This window comes from Geospiza fortis, unplaced genomic scaffold (assembly GCF_000277835.1).
Source record: "Geospiza fortis unplaced genomic scaffold, GeoFor_1.0 scaffold485, whole genome shotgun sequence".
NCBI classification, from domain to species: domain Eukaryota; kingdom Metazoa; phylum Chordata; class Aves; order Passeriformes; family Thraupidae; genus Geospiza; species Geospiza fortis.
In genome coordinates, this window is record NW_005054457.1 from 697,489 (window position 1) to 721,299 (window position 23,811).

At 47.1% G+C, this 23,811-nt stretch overlaps 1 protein-coding gene across 2 annotated transcripts in view; it reads right to left on the bottom strand.

The window, feature by feature from the left end:
• Positions 1–23,811, bottom strand: part of MYH10 (myosin heavy chain 10) — an 83,548-nt gene that overhangs the window by 28,191 nt on the left and 31,546 nt on the right. Inside the window, exons 5-14 of one of the 2 annotated variants that reach the window (XM_005427858.3) lie at positions 18,929–19,031; positions 14,421–14,450; positions 10,828–10,920; positions 8,727–8,790; positions 7,251–7,349; positions 5,867–6,010; positions 5,462–5,557; positions 1,882–2,000; positions 1,218–1,370; positions 664–837 (exon numbers count right to left, since the gene is read on the bottom strand). In XM_005427858.3, the coding sequence (XP_005427915.2) occupies positions 664–837; positions 1,218–1,370; positions 1,882–2,000; positions 5,462–5,557; positions 5,867–6,010; positions 7,251–7,349; positions 8,727–8,790; positions 10,828–10,920; positions 14,421–14,450; positions 18,929–19,031 (1,075 nt within the window). The remainder of the gene's footprint in view (positions 1–663; positions 838–1,217; positions 1,371–1,881; positions 2,001–5,461; positions 5,558–5,866; positions 6,011–7,250; positions 7,350–8,726; positions 8,791–10,827; positions 10,921–14,420; positions 14,451–18,928; positions 19,032–23,811) is intronic. The other variant, XM_005427859.3, reaches the window with a different exon arrangement.

Genomic DNA, 23,811 nt, shown 5'->3' on the forward strand with positions numbered 1-23,811 from the left:
GCAGCACTGGGAGCTCACCTGTACCCCAGGATACACAGAAACAGGCAGGAGGAGTACCTGCAGTGGCCCAGGTTTCATTTAAAAGGTTCTGAGATGGACAGAACAAACTTCAGGAGTCTCTGTTCTCCCCATCTGCTCCTCCTGCTCCTCAGCTTCCATGGATTGAGCAGCCAGAGGAGGATGTTAAAAACCAGTGACTAAAATCACTTTTGAGATCCTGTTTTCCTATTTGCAAGGCAATTTTCTGAGGGGAAACTCTACTCTACACAAAGTTTCAGGAATTTTGCTATTGATTTCCAATGAAGGAAGTCTACCACAAATCTTGGAAAAACTTTCTACCTGAGTCCCAAAGCTCCTACACCACAATGGCACAGTTTAATGACACTGACAGGATTAATGACTTCATTAGTACCAGGGAAAAAGGTATAAAAATAACAGCTTCATATCTTGAGCTTAGTGTTTTACACTGACATAATGGCAAAATCCCCTCTGGATAAATCCTTTTATTAACAATACACGATATTTTAGATTTGAACCTCAGCATTCCAGTTAATTCCCTTTTAATGACAGCTCCACAAAGAAATGTCTCATTTGCAGGCAGCAAAAGACACAGTCAGCACTCCAAGCTCTCCTCCTCAGAGCATTATTCATGTGCAGACTTACAGGTCTTTCAATTAAGTCAATGCAAGGCTGCAGATCCAGGCCAAAATCAATGAAGTTCCACTCGATGCCCTCTCGCTGATATTCCTCTTGCTCCAGGATAAACATGGTGTGGTTGAACAACTGCTGCAGCTTCTCGTTGGTGTAGTTAATGCAGAGCTGCTCAAAGGAGTTCAGCTACAAAATAACATCAGTGTTCAAGAATGAGTCAGTGACAAGACACCGCAGATCTGGGAGGCAAAGATTTGACTTTATAAGGAAATTCTCCAAAACTTCGCGAAGTTCGAATGTAACGCAAAGAAAACTGGAAAGCAATTCTACCAATCTCCATGACATAAATTATAGTAGGAACAATTAAATTATAGTAGGAACAACTACCACACATAAAGAAGGATTAAAGATTAAATTGTGATTTTCTGGCACTGTAACTTTGGGCTGTTACACCCAAACCAACCCCTCGTGTAACCTTGGACCGTGCTGCTTTCGGTGCCTCTGCAGCTGCCCCGACCCCACAGAAACAGGAAAAGGAAAGCCTGAGCAGGGATATCTCCCTGTACCTCGAAGATCTCGAAGCCAGCAATGTCCAGGATGCCAATGAAGGAGGCTCCTTGGCGTTTGGTCCTGTCCAGGGCTTTGTTGATGCGGTGCACGAGCCAGCGGAACAGGCGCTCATAGGTGGCCTTTGCCAAGGCTTCCACTGCAAAGTCTGCCTGCAAACCCAAACAGGAACATTTATTTACCCTGGAAAAGCCATCAAAAGGACACAGACATGGATGTTATCACAAATAACTCGGTGAAGGAAGAAGCTGGATGGAGCTAATACCAGTGAGGAATGAAAACAAGCAGTAGGAACAGTTTGGAGTTCGATCAATGTTAAGAAAAATTTCTTCCTAAACTGTTCCATAAAAACAAAAGGTCTCCAAGTATTTGATAATGTCACAACATGAAAGGATGAAACCAGGAGGAAGTCAAGGAAATGGAAAGGTTTGTTCTATTCTACAGATGATTTTTACCATTTAAGAACATTTCACAAAGACACTAAAGCTTTAACAGAGCAGCAAACGCTCAATTATCTTTGTTAGGAGCTAATGAGGACAAGGCAGCTTCCCTCGGCCTTTAAAGCACCTTTTAGAGCTCACCTGTTCTTTGCTCTGGGTTCTCTGGACCTTTCAGAGCTCACCTGTTCTTTGGTCTGGGCTTTGTGGACCTTTCAGAGCTCACCTGTTCTTTGGTCTGGGCTTTCTGCACGTAGTCCCGGCCCACTTTGATGCGGGGGGTGAGGATGGCACGGGTGAACTCCATGACGTTCATTCCCAGCAGGTGGCAGAGCTTCTGTGCGACTGTGAGGGACAGAGGGACATGGGGACAGAGGGGACACAGAGACAGAGAGACATGGGGACACAGGGACACGGGGACGCAGGGACAGAGGGACAAAGGGAGCACTGAGACTCTGCCCTGACACCTGGAGCAGCTCCTCACCAGGAGCTGGCATCTCAGGAGCCAGCACAGGCACCCAGGTCAGTGCCCAGGTCAGTGCCCAGGTCAGCGCCAGCCTCAGGGGCTGTGCCCCAAGGCTGGCAGAGCTCTCCACAGAGACACAGCTGGATGGGCCTGGAGAGCAGGGAAAGGCTGGAATTCATCAGGGGCCAGCTCATTAACAGCTCATTTGGCTGCTCTGAAAGGGAACACATCCCTTTTCTGATCCTAGGAAAAAAGGACAGCATGGGGACATCACACATCAAATCCCCCATCCTAAAGGTGCCTGAAAACCTGGCTCAGGGCAGGCAGCTGTGCCAGCCCAAAGCAGGGCTGTGCCACCTTGTCAGGGAGCTGAGCACTCCTCAGGCCAGGCTGGCACAGTGGGAGGGCTCCCTGCCATGGCAGGGGGCTGAAATGGGATAACCTTTAACCCAAACCAGCCTGGCATTCCAACATTTCACACAGAACAACACCACAGGCATCAGAGCACTGCAACAGCAGGAGCCTCCTGATGTCATTTCATTATTTAAATGTGCATTACCCACACCAGCCCTACAGGCTCCTGCTGCATCAGTCCCTCCCCTGAACACGAGGCCCAGGAGCTTGGGTGGCTGTGATTCCACACTTCTAAAAATGACAGTGACACTGAAGGTATTTTTAGGTCCAGGGAAGTGTTGCCCTTTAGCAGGAAGCTCTCCACACCACCCAGTAAGAACTTGGCCCCTTATCTTTATCACCTGATAGTTTCTTTTACTGTCAAAATGAAAATAAAAAGCTGTTTTTTTCAAATCAGCATTGGAAAACAGATGTTCATACTAATATAGGAGAGTTTCTGCTGCATTATTTTTTTCTTTAGTATTAAGAAAACTATTATTGCTCTTTAATGTTGAGATTCTCTGTCTGGCCATATGTTCACTAGAAGGGTTCATGACCTGACACACAAGCAGTGAGATATGGGGAGTGTCACAAACTGAGCACTCTCCACTTGAGCCACAAACAGGAGCATTTCTGGGCTCTGAGCATACAAATCTGCACCAGCACATCAGATTAAAGTCACAACCTCAGGGGCCAAGCAGGAAGCGCTCTCAGGATCTTTAAAACAAACAAATAAAACAAGAACTTGGAAATATTACACAGCCAAGGGATGCTGTAAAGGATATTGCAGTGCAAGGAAGGAGGGTCCCAGAGCACCCCAAATACCACACTCAGCTCCTTGCATAACCCAGGGACACGGAGTTTATTGTCCCAGCTTTTCCAGTCAGTCACAAACTGTGCTTCAGGTGAGAATGATCCCAATAAACCACAGCAGGTGAGATCCCAGCCAATAATCCCAATAAATCACAGCAGGTGAGATCCCAGCCAATAATCCCAATAAATCACAGCAGGTGAGAATGATCCCAATAAACCACAGCAGGTGAGAATGATCCCAATAAACCACAGCAGGTGTGATCCCAGACAATGATCCCAATAAACCACAGCAGGTGAGAATGATCCCAATAAACCACAGCAGGTGAGATCCCAGACAATGATCCCAATAAACCACAGCAGGTGAGATCCCAGCCAATAATCCAGAGCAGGTGGTAGAAGAGACCTCCAATATCACCGAGTTCACCCCCTGCCACAGGCAGGGCACCTCCTTGTTTGTTTGTAATGAGAAAGGACAATTTAAAATGTGGGACTGGAGAAAACCCTGATGTCCTGACCCATGTTTTATTACTGCTGGGGTTTGACAGAAGATTCTGAATTAATTACAAAGCCAAGATACTGAGGAGCTCCTATCAGAGGTGAACGTGAGGTTGCTTTGAACTTCTGCCCTCCCAGCAGCAAGGTCCCTTCCCAACCTGGTGAGCATGAACTGACTCTCCAAGCACAGCTTCTCCATCCTCCTGAGCCACAAAGGCTCTGTGGCTGCTCTGATAGCTGTACTTGAGCCCAGGATTTGTTTATCTCCATTTCCCATCTCCAGGGGAGAATTTGCTTGCCAGGTTCTTTGAATGGGTTCCCATCTCAGCGCCCACACAAACTCCTCCCACCCACAGAGGCAGTGCCTGACTGTGTCACACCCAGGCTCTGAGCAAGGGCAGTCCCTGGAGGGACACCCTGATTTCTGCAGAGGGTGCAGGGAAACCCTCACAATGGGATGTGACAAGAAAAGAGAGATCAGTTACCCTCAATTCCTTCAGAAAGATGCAATAACTTAGACCATATCACCAAATTCTTAAATACAAGAGGGCAAAAATATGTTTTAATTGTGATCTGAGCTTTTCATCCCTTTGGCTTTACAATTAGAATTTTGGATCCAGTACTATAAATATCCAAGAGTATCAATGTATTTATAGCCAGTGTTGTATTCAGAATTGATGTCTAAAAACCAATGGTAATGCAACTAAAGTCAAGAGAGCCAAGAAGCATCTCTATCTTTCCATTCCACATGGACCATGACCTGGGTGGGTTCTCTAAACCAGGAAAAGCCCAAAAAATTAACCCCACACCCATCTTTTCTCCCCATTGCAACACAGAAAGTGCCAAAAGCCAGGTCAGTAACTACTCACCTCTAACCTGGGCAGCACCCTCAGAAAGGACAATTTTGGGCTTTGCAAGTGACCCAGGTGCTCAGGAATTTGGGGCAGCCACAGAATGAGACCAGACAAGAAGTTGAGCTGTCCATGTCAGCAGCTCCTGGCAATGCGGGTTCCCCTGCCCCTCCAGTGATGCCAGCTCTCCAAACTGCCTCTCATGAGAACATTTCAAAGGCTGGCACTGCAGCCTTCAATAAAAACCTCACATGTGCCTCTCAGCAGCTTTTTTTTTTTTTTTTGGGTGGGGGAAGAAATGTATCCTTCCAAATGCTGACTGCATTGCAGGCACTGATAAATTCAGTGTCAGCCACACTGCCAGGACACTCCAGAAAATGCAGCATTCCTGTCCTCAGCCACTGCACCAGGGAAGTTGTGCTTGGCTCCAGGGCTCTTATCATTGGCAACAAAACTGCTCTCAGCAACCAAAGCAAACAAACTGATTTAAGCATGAACTTCTTGCTAGGGCTTAAATCTTTGGAGAGAGCAATAAACAAGATTACAACCAAAATACTTGTTCCAAGCTTAGCAGCAATGCAAACAGCATCAATTCCCCCGATGGACATTGCATTTGTCTGCAGCAGGAGATGGAAGGGAGAGGTTTAGGAATTGTTTGTTGGTGCCATCAGCCCAGAGCCCTCCCAAGGATGCTCAGCACTGCTCTGTGCTTGCCAAGACTGCCCTGGACAGGGCAGGCAGAGAGCTCAGCACAAGCCCAAGGACACCCCCCAGACAGGGGAACTCACCAGTGTTCTCTGGCATGGAGGCCTGGTCTGTGTTCCTCTCCTTCTTAAAGGAAATGTTTCCAAACTGCAGCACTGAGGACACCACTTTCAGCATGGCTGTGATAACAAGAGACACTGCATCAGTTCCGTGGCACAGGGCTCAGCTGAACACATTTTCCTCCTGTTTCTTGTGTCACTCTCCTTCCAGATTGCAAGGAAGAAGAAGTTCAGGGAGGAAATACAGTTTGTACTGTGCTTTTTGGGCAAATGGTTTGAATTCAACTCCAGCTGGAGTCAAGCAAACATTTTCTTCAGGCTGTCAGAGACACCGAAGCAACATTAAATTTGGTGACACTAAATTAGCAGAGTGTGTGTGTGTGAGAGAGGGAAAAGGACCCTGGGAATTCCAGAGGCTGCATAACTTACACAAGATCTCATCGTGTGAGAAGCCCATGATATGCATGGCTTCCATTGTCTCCTGGAAGTTGTCCTTGTCTTGTTGCCCAGGGATGGGGATGTAGCCATTAGATAAAAATCTGTAATTGTTAAATCCCTCGAGCAGCAGGTCAGCTGTGTTGGGGGAAGGGGAAGAGAGAGAAAAATAAGCTCAGCAATGCTGTTCACACCCACCCGTGCTCTGTTCTCACTCAATTCCCCAGCTCTGCTTTGGGAAACCAATCCCTCAGAAATGGCTACAAGCCAGGAGAGCAGCTTCTGAAACCCTAAAAATACCCTAAAAATACAAGTGCACCTCCCAAGCTGAGGCCAGACTCAGACTCTCCCTGCAGCAACCTCCACGAGCTCTTCAATGCACTAAACCAGTCCCAGAACATTACCCAGATCCATCTCAAACCTTCATCTGGAATATCCTAAAAGGAAATCTCTACTGAAAGGTACCAGACCCAGGCAGAAATGGAGCTGGGGACTGATGATCCCATCAAGGATGTGAGCACCAGCTTATCTCCTACAGGAGGAGTGGACCAGTTCTCTGAAGTCTGTATCTTTATGAGCTTCACTTATCACAACCCACCAGGAATTCCCAAGGACGGAAAAAACCCCAGAGTTGAGATAACCACCCCAGCACTGCAATGGCTTGAAAAAAGCCCAGGGTTTCATTGGGTTTGGGTTAAATCTCTCTGTAGGCTGGAGGAGATGGGGCTGGTTGGTTCCAGCTGGGAACTTTGCAGCTCCAGTGCAGGGATTCCCAAACTGGGCTTTGGCAATGAGGAGACACTGGCTTGGAATGGCAGAGTGGTTCCCCAGAACATCTGACAAAACCCAGTGCCACGGACACATTTTCTGAAAAATCCTTTCATTAGGATCTTTTCTCCTGAGAAGCTGGGAAGTTTCAGCTTCTCCATCTTTTGCTGCTATGGAATGTGATTTGGAGAATTGTTTACCCAACACGTGAAATTGTTTTTACTTGGTGACCAATGACAGCCACCTGTGTCGAGGCTGTGAGCAGTCACAAGATGTTATTATCATCCCTTTCCTTTCTATTCCTTGCTAGCCTTCTGATGAAATCCTTTCTTCCATTCTTTTAGTATAGTTTTAATATATCATTTCGTTTTAATATAACATATATAATAAAATAATAAATCAGCCTTCTGAAACATGGAGTGAAGATTCTCATCTCTTCCCTCATCCTGGGACCCCTGACCACCAGCACAACCCAGCAGTGACTTCAGGACAAAGCCACCTGGCCTCTCCTTTTAAAGCTCACAACCACAGAATCACTCAAGCCCACCCTGTACCCCTGAAACAACCAATGCAGCACCCAGTGGGTGTCAGATGGGCATTCCCAGCTTACACTTGAGGTGTTCTCCTGCTCCAGCCAGGAGCTGGTAGAAGATGTGGAACGTGCGCTCGTCCTTGGCCTGACGCACGGCTCGGGACTTCTCCAGCAGGTCTGGGGTCACCTGGAGTCAAGGGCCACCTGCAATCCCTGCTTCACCCTGCTTCAAAACCTGCTGAGAGCTCCAAAGCAGGCCACCACTGTCTGCCATGGACCAGCTGCACTTTTCGCTGGAGCTCACATCCTTCCCCATCATCACTTCTATTGAGGTCCCAGCTGAACTCCTAATCCCAAAAAGCAGCAGCTGACTCCTTTATTATCCCAAGTGTGTTTGCCATTCCTTCCAAGCATTGTATTTCCCCATAACAATCCACACTGCCTTTCAAGAGCTCCCAAATTCAATTTCTGCAGCAGGTAGTGCCTGATTAGCTGCCATGAGCTGCAATCTTACTTCATTTTTTTATTTCTTGATATCCCATATTGTAAAGCAAATGCAGGACAGGGATTTGAAATGACAATGCCAAGGATGGGTTCCTGGGATGAAGAAGAAATTCCCCAAGAGTTAAACCCTCCTGTTTTCACAAAGCTCTGGGCAAAACAATTCATCTGGACTTTCCTAAAGGATGCCTTCATTCCTGTGCTGTGGTGAATGAAAAAAAAAAACCACTTATCATTGCAGCATATTTTGAATAACTATAGATCTTTCCCAGCCTGCTTGGGAAATCACATTTTCTGACAATTCCAAACATTTAATGGTCAGATCAAGCAGTTTCAAAACACAGGAACCAAATGGAAACTTAACTACAGCATTGTTTATGATCAATATTCACTTCATGTTGTTTGACAAGACTCCAGCTCCATCCTTTTATGACCACTCCACTGCTATTCTCCCAGAAAACTCCAAATTACACAATGCATTTTAGCACAGAGAAAACAACTTCAGGGAAGGGCTTTCAGTGCCAGTATTTTGACTTGGTTTTACACTCATAAACAAGAACAACTCTTAGAGCTAAAACTGAATTTGCTTTGGTATTAACTACAATAGAAGGCCCTGTGTTCCTGAACCTGCATGGCGGCCAGAAGAGCAGGGCTCTGTCCTGGATCAGGACTCCTCTCCAGGCAGGGGCTGCTCCTGGCACACACAGAGGCTCAGCTCCTCCTCAGGAAGGCGTTGGGGATTTTCAGAAATGTTCCCAGAACGAGCACATTTCACATGGCTTCCCTTTCTAACACAGCCTGGCTTTAAGGCCAGCCTGAAAACCCTGCAGGTTCCAGGGGGTGGGATTTGGGAGTTTAGGATTTCTGAGCACACAGAAGCTGCTGAATCTGTGATATTTGAGCAGTTATTTTGAAACAAAGGGAGAGATGGATGCTGTCAAAGGAATGTCCAAGTGTGGCAACCTCTCACTGCATTCCAGTGAATTCTAGGGTTAAAAGCAAAACAAAGCAGGGCAGCTGCATTTTGCAAGGATGTGACAGGAAAAAGGATACAGGTCTCAATGTTGGCCCCAACAATGTAACCAGTGACATCAAAGTTAATCCTGATGAATTTGCCCTGCAAAGGAAAAAAGATTTTTTCATAATTACCTTTTTTTTTTTTAATTAAGACAATGCTGTCCATACCAGAGATAACCCAAATGCACTCATGGCTCAAGGATTTCCCAGGTTCAGAGGGAACCTTTCCACTTCCATGGGCTCATTCCAAGGAAGCACACTGCACCCAAACACCCTCCAGGACTGGGGAACTCCTAGGGCAGATTTACTTGGGATCCAAACCCCTCTGAAGGTGAGGCTCCATTTTCCCTGAGCAAACACTCTGAGGTGGGAAGCAATGCTGGCATTCCAGGTGTGCACATTTCTGGGGCATTTCATTTTCTGGTGCTGCCTGGCCCAAAAGATTCCTCCCTCCTTTTCCAGAAGGCCTCCATGCCTCTCTCCAGCTCATCTAAGGGCTCAATTCTGTTGACACCACCACAGCACTGAGCCCAGGGCTGTGGAAAAGCCATATCAGAGGGAAGCAGTCAGTGCTGCCACATCAATCCAGCAAGGCCACTCTCCTGGCCAATACAAACCAGAGACTGATCCCCTGGAACACAAGAGAACTGCCTTTGGTAGAAGAAAAAAGGGGGAAAAATAAAATCCATTGGCCAGTCTGAGTCCTGCCTGGGTTACCAGGAGCAGGGCAAGGCTGAACCACCCCTCACCTCGTGGGAGGACAGAGATTTCTAAATCAGGTTTGAAAATTGCTGTTAAAGATGATTTTTTTCTGCATGAGATGAGACCATCTGGAATGAATTATACTGGTTCCTTTATGAAAACAGAGCTGGAGCCATCAGAGTGATTATGTTCATGATGGAAATGCAGAGCTCAAAATAACACAAACCAGATGCTAACATCTTTTAGGGGAAGAAGTATTCTCATTAAATTAGTATAGCCTCTGATGGATTCAGGACAGGTAACAAAGTGGAATCACTGTGCAGTGAAACCTGTTGATGTTATAAATCCTGTACCCAGCTTCTATAAGCATCAGGAAACATTATAAATAACAGGGCTGTAAAATTAAAAAAGCTGAATTTCCACAGAACTGTGCTCTCCCTTCTCAGCTGAAGGGGCTGATGGATTTAGTCATACAGTTTTCCAGAGTTCTTATCATGGAGTTGAGTTCATGCATTATAAATCCAAGCAACTGTTGAAATGTCAAAGGCAGACAAGAAATCTTTCATTTGTTCTGTAAATTTTAATGCTGTTCTCGCAAGCAAAATGATTTAATACCTCCTGAACACTTTTGAAGTTGTACTAAAAACATCTTCCCCCTGAAATAAGAGATGGATCTTTTTTTTTTTCCTTCAAAGGAAAGGAAGTTCTAAGAAGTGGTAAAAAGCTATTTATTCATCCTGAGTCCCACCACAATTTTTAAAACAATGGAACCCATCAGAAGTGGTTATCAGCCACCAAAACACTGTGAACAGCAGGCAGGGACCCAACAAAAACATGGAGCAGCTACAGCAGTGCCTGCCACCTGGGCCAGGTCACACAGTGGCCTTTTGACCTTCCTGCAGTAAATCAGGACACTGAGATGGGGTTTTATGTGTGCTTTTGCAGAAATTCAGGATGTTCTCTCCAACCCAACCAGTGGATAAAGTCACAGCTCTGCACAGGAAGGCTGCAGGCTCTGCCAGCGCCATGGGGCGGCACCTGGCACCTGGCAGCAACCCAGCAGCATTTGTGCACCCCAGCCCAGCTCTGTTTGATAGATCACGAGCTGCTGTCACCTCAGGGATGGCTGGAGTCGAATAAAATCACTTTGCCAAGAGCCAGTGAGGAGGTGCCTTCAGTGAGCCCAAAAAGCAGAAGGCATTGTAAGGAAACCTGGATTCATGGAGGAAGGGGAGAGAGAAATCTCCTGATACAATCAGAGAACACCTGGCACAGGGGATTTCTGCAGCAGCAGCAGCAGCAGGGATCAGGGCACAGCTCTGGGATCAGGGCACAGCTCTGGGATCAGGGGCACAGCTCTGGGATCAGGGCACAGCTCTGGGATCAGGGCACAGGCTCTGGGATCAGGAGGCTCTGCAGGGATCAGGGCACTCACAAAGCGGGAGGAGTTGTCGTTCTTCACGGTCTTGGCGTTGCCAAAGGACTCCAGGATGGGGTTGGCCTGCAGCAGCTGCCTCTCCAGCTCCCCCTGCAAACCACAGAGACACAAACACACCAGATTTACCCAGAGCACAGCGCCCAGGGGCTCTGCCTGTCCTGCAGTCACCTCCCCGGTGTGGCAGTGCCACCACCTCCACAGGGGGATTCTCATCCTCCCCTCACTCCCAAACCTGCGGCTGCCTCCATCCAGGGGTGAACGTGGCTGGATTTTGGGTGGTGTTTGTTTATCAAAACACACACAGACACACACAGACAGAGCAGGGACCAGACAGGGCTTGATGGATGTTGAAAGTCACTGAATATGGGAAAGAAAATTCACATTTAGGGCTAATGAAATCAGGCACAGACCTTTGAGTGCTTAAGGGAAGAAAGCAATTTAACTGATTTAAGGTTTTAGTTTAAACTTTGTGCTGGCAATATAGCTATCTCAGAACAGCTATTTCCAAACTCAGAAATACCCATTTTCAAACCTACTTTCAGGTGAGTGAAACTGCCCTTCAGTCAGCCAGACTGAAACTCATCTCATTGCATCACCTCTGACCTGGCCACACCAGCACTGAGCAACACCAGTTACAAACACTGCTTTCAAATTGCTCAATCCAGCCAGCATTGCTCAGGGTGCTTAATGCGTTTGTTAAATGCTTCTGTCAGCTCTGGCCAATGAGTTTAGAATTTGAAGTACTTATCTCAAGGAAATTGCACAACAGCTTTTACAAGTTCTGTCCATGAGGAGGTCTGCTAACAAAAAAAGTCTGTGCTGCTTCCAAGAGCCCAGGAGGCACAAATGTACACAGGAAAATATATTGTCTTCTTGCTCTGAAGGATGGTTTGGGAAAAAAAATAACTGAAGCTGTCTGGAATGTAGTCTCCAATCTGACATTTGTGTTCATGAACCTGCTTTTTCCAATTATTTATAGTCCTGGTGAATCAAGGCCCAGACCAAGCATCAAAGAACAGGAAGCATTAAATCTCTTAAGGCTTCCACAAGGGGTCAATTCTTAGACAGGAATTTTTAAAATTCACTACTTAACACCTACAAGAGTTTGATTTGTATATTGAAATATATTTCAAGCTCTCCTGGAAATAAATGGCTGCTCCTTCTTTTATGCGACCTCAAGTTATCTGCTCAGAAGTTGCTTACTTCCAAATGTGCTCCCTTTGGGACGACACATTCCCTAAATGCTGGGGTGGGTAAGGAAGGAATAAATGCAGAAGGAATAAATGCAGAAGGAATAAATGCAGAAGGAATAAATGTGAGTCCTAGCCCAGAGCAGAGCCAGCAGTGCCATGGCAGGGCTGCCAAGGTGACAGCTTAAAAGCACTTTTAAACTGACCAAAAACTGCAGCTGGAGAGAAACTGGATGCCTGTTATAGCCACTCTGTGTGGTTGATATTCTCCAAATTTCCCAAGCAAAAGCCTCAGAGCCTGGAATGCTCCCAGCTCCCCTCTCCCAGCTCCTGTGGGCACACCAAGGTCCAGGGCAGCATTCCCTCAGCACTGCTCCTGGGATAAACCCAGAGTGCCCAGCCAGGGCAGGGAGTGTGGCACAGCTGGCACAGCTGGCATGTCCAAACTTTCCAAGGTTTGGAAAAGAAATGCCCTGAGTGCCCAGTGAGTGCTGCATGGCATGGCTGTGTGCCACCAGCACTGGGAGGGCACAGCAGGGCTGGATAAACCTGGAATAAACCTGGAATAAAGCAGCAGAGGATGTGGATGAACACATTTACCCATTAAATGCTCTGGCTGCTCCTTGCTGCCATCACCCTGAGGAGCAGGGGATGCTCAGCTGAGGGTGAACACCACGGGAAGCAGCAGAGCTCAGTGCTGCACACACAGACCTGCCCCAGCCCTCACTGTGCAAAAGGCTCCTGATTTGGGGGTTTCCTCTCTCCAGGCACTGCTTTCAGCCAAACCCAACCCTCTCTGGGAAGGGCTCAGGGTTTTACACAGACACTGAACTCCAGCTTGGCCTCTGGGCACAGCCCCTGCACAGCATCTCCCCAGAACTTCTTGGAAAAAGCAGAATGGGAACTGGGAGAAGTGAGGGCATGCAATGGCTCATGCAGCACCACGAACACAAGGCCAGGGACTGTCTCAGTTTCAGAGAAGCAGCAGCAGCCCCGGGTCTGGCTCTGGGCAGGCAGGGAAGCTCCATGCTACTCACATACAGCAGGGATCCACTCTGCACTTCCAAGGGACATTGAAACACAGATGTTAATGATTCCATGCCTTATGCAGCATCAACAGCTTGGGATTAGCATTTTCCAGGGCCACAGTTAAAATGCTCACCAGCAAACCTTTCATGTCCACCCTGGCACCCAGCTCCAAGCAAGAGGAGGGTTCAACCAAACACCACTCTGTCTATTCTTGGACTTGACAAATATTTGAGGAAAACCCCTTAGAAGTGACTGATGTGTGCAAGGAGGGAGGATTCCGTTGCTCCCTGGGAATGGCTGCAGCTTCTGAACAGGAGAGCACAGCCCCACAGCCGGGTCTGACTGTACCACACACGCCCAGAAGCACCACAGCTGCCCAGGCCCTGCTTTTTGCTCCCACCTGAAGGTCCCTTTACTATTTCCCTTGGCACTGGAGTTACACTGCAGTCATCAGCTCCAGAGAAATGCAAGGGGGGATTCACCCAGCTGAATTAACCCTTCAGTTTCCGTGGCTGGTCACACCCTGGGGAGCTGGGACAAAGCTTTGCTTTATTTAAAACCTCAAAGGCATCACTTACCAGCTCGGGTTAGACTGGGGCATTTCTCTTGAGGCAGCAATTGTTTATCCCTCCCCACAGTCCTGCCCTCAACTTCCACCTGAGCCTCCTCCAGGTGAGCTCCACCTGGAGCCCTGCAATTCCTTCTCTGCCCCAGAAATTGGGACCAGAGCAGGGCCAGGGGATCAGGAGCGTGGCATGGGCAGGGGATGTGCCCAGCACTCTGCCAGCCTGGGCACTGACAGCAGCTGGAATCCACATCAGCAAACTTCACTCAGACCCCACTCTGCTCACACCACCTGTCCTAGAAAGTCTGGGGAAATCCTTCATTTCTCAAGGCTTTTGGTTGTGCCAGGCCTTTCACACTTGAGATCAAAGTCTTCACTGGTGATTTGCAAAGCTATAAAAGTATTCAGACAAAGCACTTAATCAAAAGAATTTTGTAGCTCCCGTTAATCAAATCTTTTATTTAATGCTTTGTTTAATATTTAAAAAGTGTTCTGCACTCTCTCAGCAGCACATTACCCAATATACACAAAGTAATTTGGAGGAGGGTGGCTGGAGAGAGGGCAAACCTTTAATTTCAGGGCTCAAAAGTGTTAAAATCCTTTGCAATAAAAGTGGTTAAAATCCTTTGCAACGCTGAGAAACTCATGAGCTGCTCACTCTTCCCTCTCTCAAAGCCAGTTAAATATTTCCAAAACTCTCTACTAGCTGTGTGTTCCTTCAAGGTTTCCCACATTATCAGCACACAGAGAAGAATATACATCAGTTCTCCTACATAACTTGAAAAGCATTAAAAAAAACCACTTGCCTGGTGTTTGACGGGTTTGGGAGATTCGGGCTGTTCATTGCAAACAAACAAATGATAAGTTAGCAAGCAGGCATTCCAGCTGCATGTCACATCCCACATTAGCACTGTCAGCACCTTTAACCACACTCACTTCACAGAGGTTCACAGAGAGTTCCACAAAACTGCCCAGATTTCAGAACAGGGTTACTGGCACGTGCCACACGCTGCACCCGTGTTTATGAAAGGGTTAATGAAACCCAGCGTGGCACAGGGCCCTTGAGAGCCAGGGAGAGGCAGGAGCTGCATTATTTGGGCACTGCCTCCAAAATGAACCCAGCCTGAGTCCCCTTGTGCCCAGTCCTGGGCACTGGGGTGAGAGGTGATCACTTGTCACCATGATGTTCTCTGAAAAATCCTCTTTGCCCAGGACTTTCTCCTGGGAAGCTGAGCGGCCTCAGAAAAGAATGAAAACACTAATTACCTGACTGCTTGGGAATGTGGTCTGGAGATTGTTTACCAACAGGTGCATCTCTGATTGGTTCCATGTGAATTGTTTTTAATTAATGACCAATCACCCTCAGCTGTGTCAGACTGAGGAGTCAGTCACGAACCTTCATCATTCTTGTTCAGCCTTCTGATGTCTCCTTTCTCTACAGTTTAGTATAGTTTTAGTATATAATTTCTTTTAATCTAATATAATATAATAACAAATCAGCCTTCTGAGCACATGGAGTCAGATTCTCATCTCTCACCTTGTCCTGGGGACCCTCAAACACCACAATCACTGTCCCTGAGCACTCCCAGAGGGGTGGAACAGCTCGAGGGGAGCCACACAAAGCAGTCAGGGGGCTGGATTTGCACCCTATTACAGATATTTAAAAATGCAAACCCACACTCAAGACAGAACCTTTGCTTCTTTCTTTCAAGCAGCAGCACAACCTTGCACTGGACACTTGGCCAGCAAGAAGGATAAAGGGAAGGTGAAGGTAATAAAGTAAAATAAAACCCCTTCAAAATTCAAATCTGCACAGCTTCAGAAATTTTCAACTCCATCCTCTCTTCCTTGGCTCAGACTGTGAGTTTAATAATCTTAAGGTTCATATCTGAGAGCCTGAGGCACAATATTGTGGAGAAACACACACAGCATGAGATTTTTATAGGCAGCCAAATGTGCTCCCTCTGTCTGTGACTCTTATTTTATTAGAGCAGCATGGCAGATTTGGACAGAGGTCTGTCAGGCTGGCTTGCTCAGGTGAGTAAAGTGAATTTTCAGATTGCCAAGGAAAGAGCCAGCCCTCCTGGAATCACGGGGCAGGACAGGAGCACCTCGGGGTTCAGAGGAGTTTCATTTGTTTGTATTTACAAAGGATGAATTGCACTCCTGGGTGTCCATTCCTGCCCTACCAGAGACAGAACTGAGCACCACCAGGCACAGACTGAACTTCTCTGTGTTTAAATGAGGGCAGTTAAAGCCCACTTGGGAAACCCAGGGGAGCTTTAGCCTGAGTGAGCCTGCCCGAGATCCTGTCCTTCAAAAACCAATTCTGTTTCTTTAGAAATTAATAAAACAAATTAATCAACTTAGCATTTCAGCTACCAAGGCAAAGGCAGCTGCTGAAAGCAATCATTGGTCTGAAAGTACCAGTAATGAGTTCTGAAGTCTAAAATAGCACCAACATGAGAGCTGGGTTTAGTGAAAACAGAGGCAGTTTGGGCTGAGAACACTTTGGGGAAAACTTAAAGCCCCTTCCAGGGCCTAAAGGGGCTGGGGAGGGACTGGGGACAAGGCCTGGAGGGACAGGACACAGGGAATGGCTCCAGTGACAGAGGGCAGGGCTGGATGGGATCTTGGGAATTGGGAAGTGTGCCCTGTGAAGGTTGAAGGCTGCCCAGAGCAGCTGGGGCTGCCCCTGGATCCCTGGCAGTGCCCAAGGCCAGGCTGGACACTGGGGCTGGAGCAGCCTGGGACAGGGGAAGGTGTCCCTGGGACAGTGAGAGGTGTCCCTGGGACAGGGGAAGGTGTTCCTGGGACAGGGGAAGGTGTCCCTGCCATGGCAGGGGTGGCACTGGATAATCTTTAGCATTCCCTCCAACCCATTCTGGGATTCTGTGACCTGCATTTGATGTAAAGGTTTCCCCTGATGGAGACTGGACACCGAGCCTTATTTCAGCCCTCAGAGCAGCTCCTGTTCCAGCCCTGCCCAGCAGCTCTCCCCCCCCAGCCTCTATTCCCTCTTTTAGGGCTGCTGCAGCCTCAGCTGGCTCTGCCAAACCCCACAGGTACTGAGTCCTCTGCCCCCACTGCTCTTCCCCACACTTTGGGTGCAGTGCCCAGGACACCACCCTGGCATCACCCAGGAAATGAGACACTGGGGCCAGGGGTTCCCACACTCCCAACCCAGCAATCCTCACTGAAACTCAGGCTGGAACCCCAGCCCTGTGTCACTGACTCCATTTGCAAGGCCCCTGTGCTCAGGGCTGTGCAGGACTCTGTCAGCTCTAAGGAAAGAGGGATTTGGGGACAGAAAAGCCTCCTGGAGAAGCAGCTGGATGCCAGCCATGCCAGGCTGGGCAGGGCATGGGCAGAGCTCTCACAAAAGCTGAACATTTCCCCTCCATCCCAGCTGGAGGAGGCACCTGCTGAGCCCCTGTGCTGCTCTGAGATGTCACTCTGGGGCTCCTCTGCTTTGTTCTGTTTTTACAGCACTAGGTCAGGCAAATCACAGCTAACCCGAGGCTTAGCATACAAATTGCTTTGTTTAAAAAAATAATCAATGAGGCATTCAAAGAGGCTCAGAAACACGCATGGCACTGATAACCATCTGTAACAGGATGGCTACAGACAGACTGCAAGCCATGGATTAATTTAACAAGCCTATTTAGCATCTCCTTGTGCACAGGGCAATGCACAGGTTGCAGACTGTGGATCACCAGCAGCCCTCTGCAGCTTGCTAATGAATATGCAAACAGGGTAAATTAGGGCAGCTTCTGTTCCCCATTCTGACCCTTCCTACCTTCCCAGTGGCACCTGTGAGGGTTGGACATTCTTTGTTCCCAACATATAAACACAAATTAATGGTTGCACAACAAGGGAGACTCATTTGTATTTTCAAAATTAGTTTGGTGACAAACATTCTGCATTTTTCATGGATACAAGGCAAATCCAGTGCCCACTATGGCACTGCATTGAATAAAGGGCACAGTCCAAGGCTTTAATTCAGGACACTCCCTGTTCTTTTTGTTCACATCCCAGCTTTCCCCTTTCTTTCCTGTGTCTTGACAGGCTCCCTGAGAAGTTGCATCATCTCCATCCCTCAAGATTTTGAAAACTCAGCTTTTGTGGGGATTGGGCAATGCAATCTCACTTTGAAGGGAGGCGCATTTTGAAAGGCGTCTGGGCAAGAGGCTTCCAGAAGTGTCTGAGGTATTCCAAGTTGTCAACAGTATATTTAGAAATACTTGGTGCAAACCCTGCAGAATTCCCTTCTCTCCAAAAGCCTGCTGGCAATTTTGCTTCTGTAGAAACTGAAAAAGCACTGGGTTTGTCCAGGGCTACACAGTGGTAAAGCCAAGAACATGTGTAACTGCAAACCTCCCAGAACATCCCTGGTGCTGGATGATGTCCCAGTGTCACCAGAGTCACCACGTGAGTGGAGGTGACACTCCAAGGGATGCTTCAGTGGGAATGGGGTGCTGGGCTGATCTCAGAGGTCTTTGCTGTAATTCTGTGAGCCTCTAACTCTATAAATCCATAAGATAATGCAGTTTGAAGGTTCCAGCCACCACCGACACCAGGATTGCTACTGGAAAACCATTTGTGATTACAGCAAGACACTGTTTGGAGCAAAGCTCAATTAAAACTTCACTGCCAACATATCCAAGTACCCCTAACAATGAATATTCAAACCTATTCCTGGTTTCTAAAAGCAAAGAATCACTCAAAATTCAGCGCAAATGTTGAAGCCTGGCATGAAATCTGAAGAAAATTCTATATAAACCAGAGTTGGTTTCAAGTTACCAAAAAAGCCAATATTCTCTGATATAAAAGTATACACTCACTTGTTTATAGTGTAATAAAATCTGAGCTTTTAATTAGATGCTGGCTTCTAGATATAGCAACTCTGCAGCAGTTTTTAAGCTGGATGGTTTTTCCTATCTACAAGTTAATTTTTCAAATCACAGAAAGCTTGTTCACAAATATAGTACCAAAAACTGCATCCAGTGGGAACTAAACTCAGTTACAATGGCCTGGGTTTATTGAATCTTTTTGGAAAATGGGGTTTATTGCATCAGAAAGCTTTGCTTTTATTTGTATAAAGCCTTTAATTTCACAACAGAAATTAGACAGCTGACATGGACTAGAAATTTTGATGTAACTGCTCATTTCAGCCACTGCTAAAGAGAAAATAATGGTTGAGACAAAATTGCACAGATTATATGACAGTTCAATAAAAAAGTCATTTTTTCAAATGCAAAGACGGTAATTTGCAAAAAGAGCAACGAAGAAGTGAGAAAACACCCCAACTTACAGGAATATTATGGTCCTTTCTTCCTTTATGGGAGGAAGCAACATGAGCCAGGTACTGAATAACCTTCTTGGTGTTCTCAGTCTTCCCAGCACCAGATTCACCTCTGCAAAACAGGGCAGACATTTCCTTAAAACTCACCTTCAACAACAGGAGCCCTTTGCTTACAGCCCCTCACCCATCCCATTGATGGCTCTGGCTGTGCACAGACCAAAAGCCAAAAGCAGGGATGCTGCAGGGAGCCCCAAGGTGCCTGTTTAAAATCCCTCCTTCATCCCAAAGATCTCCTGAGCTTTAAGGTGTTGATCCAAGGTGTGACATCAGTTTGATTAAGAGCTTTTGGCTTTGTGCCTGAACCCCTTTGACATGAAACACTTGTGCCCTGCCTGGATCACTGCAGGCAGAATTTTTCAGCGTGCAGATACATTTTTATTTTTAAATCATGAGATACACACACACACTTTCACACTTAGCACCATTTTAATACTCCAGGGTTTGGTTATGGGAATTGCCAAGCTAAGGGAAACACTCAGCACCTTCAGGAGCCAGAAACAGAGTGCAGTAAAACACACCTTAAACAAGAGGTTCTTTTCTTTCCACTGCTCACCTGGCAGTCTTTGCTAGGTTAAAAATATATTTAAGGCCACAGGGCTACATGAAACCATGAAGAAATGAATTTATCAGTGCAGAGTTCACAGATCAATAAAGATAGCAAATGCACATTTCATTTTTAAGCCAGAGGTGGATTTAAAGCAGACCATGTTTAGACAGAATTTATGGAGAGGTTTACAGGAGATACTCAAGGCAGGAAATGTGACCAGGTTCATGTCCCTGCAATCACAAATGAGGTTACTACAGCTCTAAAAATGACAGTTTGGGGTTTTTCTCCCTAACCTAGGTCTGATCTTCAGACAAAGCCAGCCCCAGAGGGATTCAGGGGTGCCTTAGGCAGGGCTCAAGCAGGGCAAGGCACTGAAGGAGGATTTCCAGGGACACAGAGACTGCCGGGAGCAGCTCTGAAGTGTGGGAAGCTAAAAAGGGTTTTATGATGGGGATTTGCATGTAAAGAGTGGAAGCACCACTGCCATTCAACAATTGTTCAAAAATTAACAGTTTGGAAGCCAGCTCCTTTGTGAGAATGACAAGCACATATTTTCCCTGCCCGCTTATTTCTCCTCTAAGCTACTTATAATGGAAATGTTCATTTAGCAGGGGAATTTAGGCACATTCTTGTGCAGCCTTTTTCATCATACACCCCAGTTTTGTAGCTAATCTGCATTTGCTTAGGAATTCAGCACCTCCACAGCTGCACTTGCTGATCAGATAAGAGCTGAGGAGCATCCCTGTCCTCACCCTGCACTCAGCAGCTGCACAGGGGACCTGAGAGAGCACCTGGAATCTGAATTCTGCAGATACAGGAGGGATGTTGACACTGGCCCAGATTTTCAAGACTCAAACATTTTCATTGCTCCTCACCTTCCAAAACTCAAAAATCCCAGAAACCCCATAGGGAATGGCCCTAAGAGATGGGAATCTCTGCTGAGGGGTGGTGGGATGGGCATTTCTGCATCCAGGAGCAAGAACCTGCATTCACTGCACTCATGGGACTGCTCACAGGAGTTCCAGGTGAAACAGCTTCTGTTTGACCTGACAGAACAGCAGCAACCCCAGGTTTGGCAGGAAAACCCCGGGCAAAATGGCCCTGCAGATGAGCTGTGGGATAGTGCACAGCCCCAGTGCCCAGCTGTGGCCTCAGCTCCAGAAGTGGAACCCAACCAAGGGTCCCTGGATTGCTGATGGCATCTGCTTCTGGCTAAAACCCACCCAAGGGTGTCTGGGTTATTGATGGCATCTGCTTCTGGCTAAAACCTCACCAAGGGTCCCTGGGTTACTGATGGCATCTGCTCCTTGGAAACAGCTCCATCAGTCGAAAACCACTTGTGTTCCATCCTTCTCACAACCAGAAAATAGCAGAGAATATGAAGATAAGAAAGCTCTGCCCTCCATTCCCCAAAGCTTCCAGGGAGACAGGGGAGTTCCCTGCAGACTTGTTGGCTGGGCTGGCTTTGCTCAGTGCCTGGAAAAACCTGGAAGGAGCTACCTGAAAAGCTGGTTGCAAAGGAGATCACTCTGAGAACTGGCTAATGGATAACTGGGTTTCCTTTTTGCCAAGATACCATCACTGTGAAACCCAGAACCTGGGTGCACTTTGGGACAAGTGGACAAATGGAACAACACCCTCGGACTTAATGAAAAATCCCATTTCCACCCTGCCCAGAGTCCCCACAAACAAGGCAAATGTGAATGCTGATAAGCAGAAAAAAAAGCCCCAAACCATCAGGTGCCAGTTCTTGCTTCTCAAGTCTTTATTTCTCATTTCCCTTTCACTGCAGTGTTTACATTAACATAATTCATGACCATGAGCAATAACAAAAGCAGCTTTGCCTGTTTCTGAATGTGTATTAAAAAATGCTAATGCTAAAACCATTCCAGCAGGTAAGAGAAGTAAGAAGCACAGCAAAATATACATTTACATTTTAAAACAATACAATTTGTTCTTATTGTCAGCAGCGCTTGGGAATGCACTATTAGCTGTGCCTGTAAAGCTAGAGAAATAATCTTTTCTGTCAAATCACAGGAAGAAAGTTTATTACATTTTAGAGGAGGAAAATCTCCTGAAACACATGCAGTGCAGAGAAGCTGCTACAATAAATACAGCTCAGATGTCAGCTCTGGAAAAGGGCAGCACAGTGCTGGAGGAGTCAGACAGCACAAGCACAGGAAAGGCAGCAGCTTGAAACACATTCCTTGTGTAAAAAACCCTCTAAATCTATCAGAGGGGTATTTTAGAGAGAGTCTTTGTGCAAGAGCTCATTGAAAAGCAGCACCAGAGGATGTTATCATCCCAGTCCTGCTCTCCCTGGAGCTCACAGGAATGCCAAATATTTCCTGCAGCATCGTGGCAAATAGCTCTGCTGCCACATACTATGAAAGAATTAGAAGATTTAGGATAAAGCCCTTTGCATTTACAGGAATAATGACATCTGCATACTTTGGTTCTTTCCCAGGAGTGCAAACACATGGATTACAAAAATAAATTAAAATCTTCTACCTCTATCAACCTGCCCAAAAAAGGTAAACTCTGAGTAACACCACGTACAGTATTTATGGAATGGGGATGGAATCACAAAGCTAAAGCTTAACTTTTTCTAAACCTTGTTTTAATACAACTCAATCTGTTGCCATAAATTAAACAACTAAAGCCCTGGGCTGAGAAGCGGCCTCACCTCAGCCAGTGGCAGCTCTGCTAAATGATTTCACCTCCTTCATTCCAGGCTGGCAGAATCTCAAACTCAGCTCCAGCCATGGGCCATGCCAAACTGTGCTCCCAAGGAAGCAAACCCTCCTTGGCTCCAGCTGGCAGCACAAGGTTATTCCATCCTCTAACTCAGGGATCTCTCCCTTGGAAGCCACCTTCAGGGACAGCTCAAACAAAGCCTGCCAGTGGCTGGTGAATTCATGCAGGATCCCATGTCCAAGTGCTCTTCCCTGGAGCACCAAACTCCTGCTTTGAAGCAGCTTCATGCACATTTAAAAGAGGAAAAGTTTAGCCAGCATGAGCACTTGAAAGTTGAACATGGTTTTGAATTCATTGCATGTAAAGCTGGAGTGTCATTTTCAGCAAAGCCCAGAACTCTCCAGGCAAATTCATCCCAGCTCCAATTTGCTTAGGAAAATGCAGGCACTGACTCAACCAGCTGCAGCTCTTTCCTGAGCAGCCTGAGCCCAAACCTTGCACATTTCCACCATGGGATGGGCTCTCACTGGAGAACAGGCAGCTCAGAGAGGGGAGGGCTCACAAAGAGCAGGGATGGAGCTGCTCCTCCCAGGAACAGCTCCCAGAGGCAGGCATTATCCCAGAAACAGGTCAGTGCCCCTTCCAAGGGGTCTGTTCCAGGAGGAAACACCATTTCTGAAGGAAAGAGCAGTGGAAGAGCTGCTTTCCTTAGTGCCAGGCAGGCCTGAAGCATTCCCACACCTTGTGACAGTGACAGCACCCAGCATGGCAGGGCCACCACCCCTCCCTGACCTGGGAAATGCCTTGTGGGCTGCAGGGAAATCAGATGAGGTTCAAGCTGTTTGCTGAAGGCCACTGGCCCCTCTCCAGCTGCCTTCCCAGAGAGACATGAACTCCATCCCACAAGGTGCCACGAGCAGCACAGCACACAGGGACACACACCCAAAGAAAGCCTTGCAGTCCCAAGGCAGGCTGTGCTTTATCTTCCTGCCTGGGCACAGTCTCCAGACTAACAATGTTCCTGAAGATGTGGAATGTGTTAGCATGGCCAGATTGCAGTTGGAGATCATCTCTGTGATTTAAATTCCTGAAAAACTAACCCAAACAAAGTCAGGATTTTATATTTTGGATGGCTGGGTCACTCAAACCCTTCCTCTGGCCCAGGAATTTCAGTCAGGACAAGCCCTGGGGTGAGAAGGTGATGTGGCAGCACTGGGTCCTCCTGTGAAGAAGTGGCACTGGGCAAGGTCCCAGCACACAGCACCCACCCTGCTGCCCACAGCTCCCCTGGCCAGCAACACCTCCTCCCATGGAAGCAGCCACTCACAGAAGGCCCCAAACCATGGAAATATGGAAATATGCACTTAAATTGTTTGGAGGAGAAAGTAACTGCCTATGTAAGAGCCCCAACAATGGCCTTTTGTCTTCATCACAACAGCAGTTGCAAAGAACAGAGGAGACACTTATTCTCAGGCACAACTGAGCACATCATCTGCCAGTTACAAATGAACAGATATTTACAGACAAGACCTGTAATTAAAGGGTGTCTTAATCACCTGCCTTATTTTCTGCAGGAGGTATAACTGAT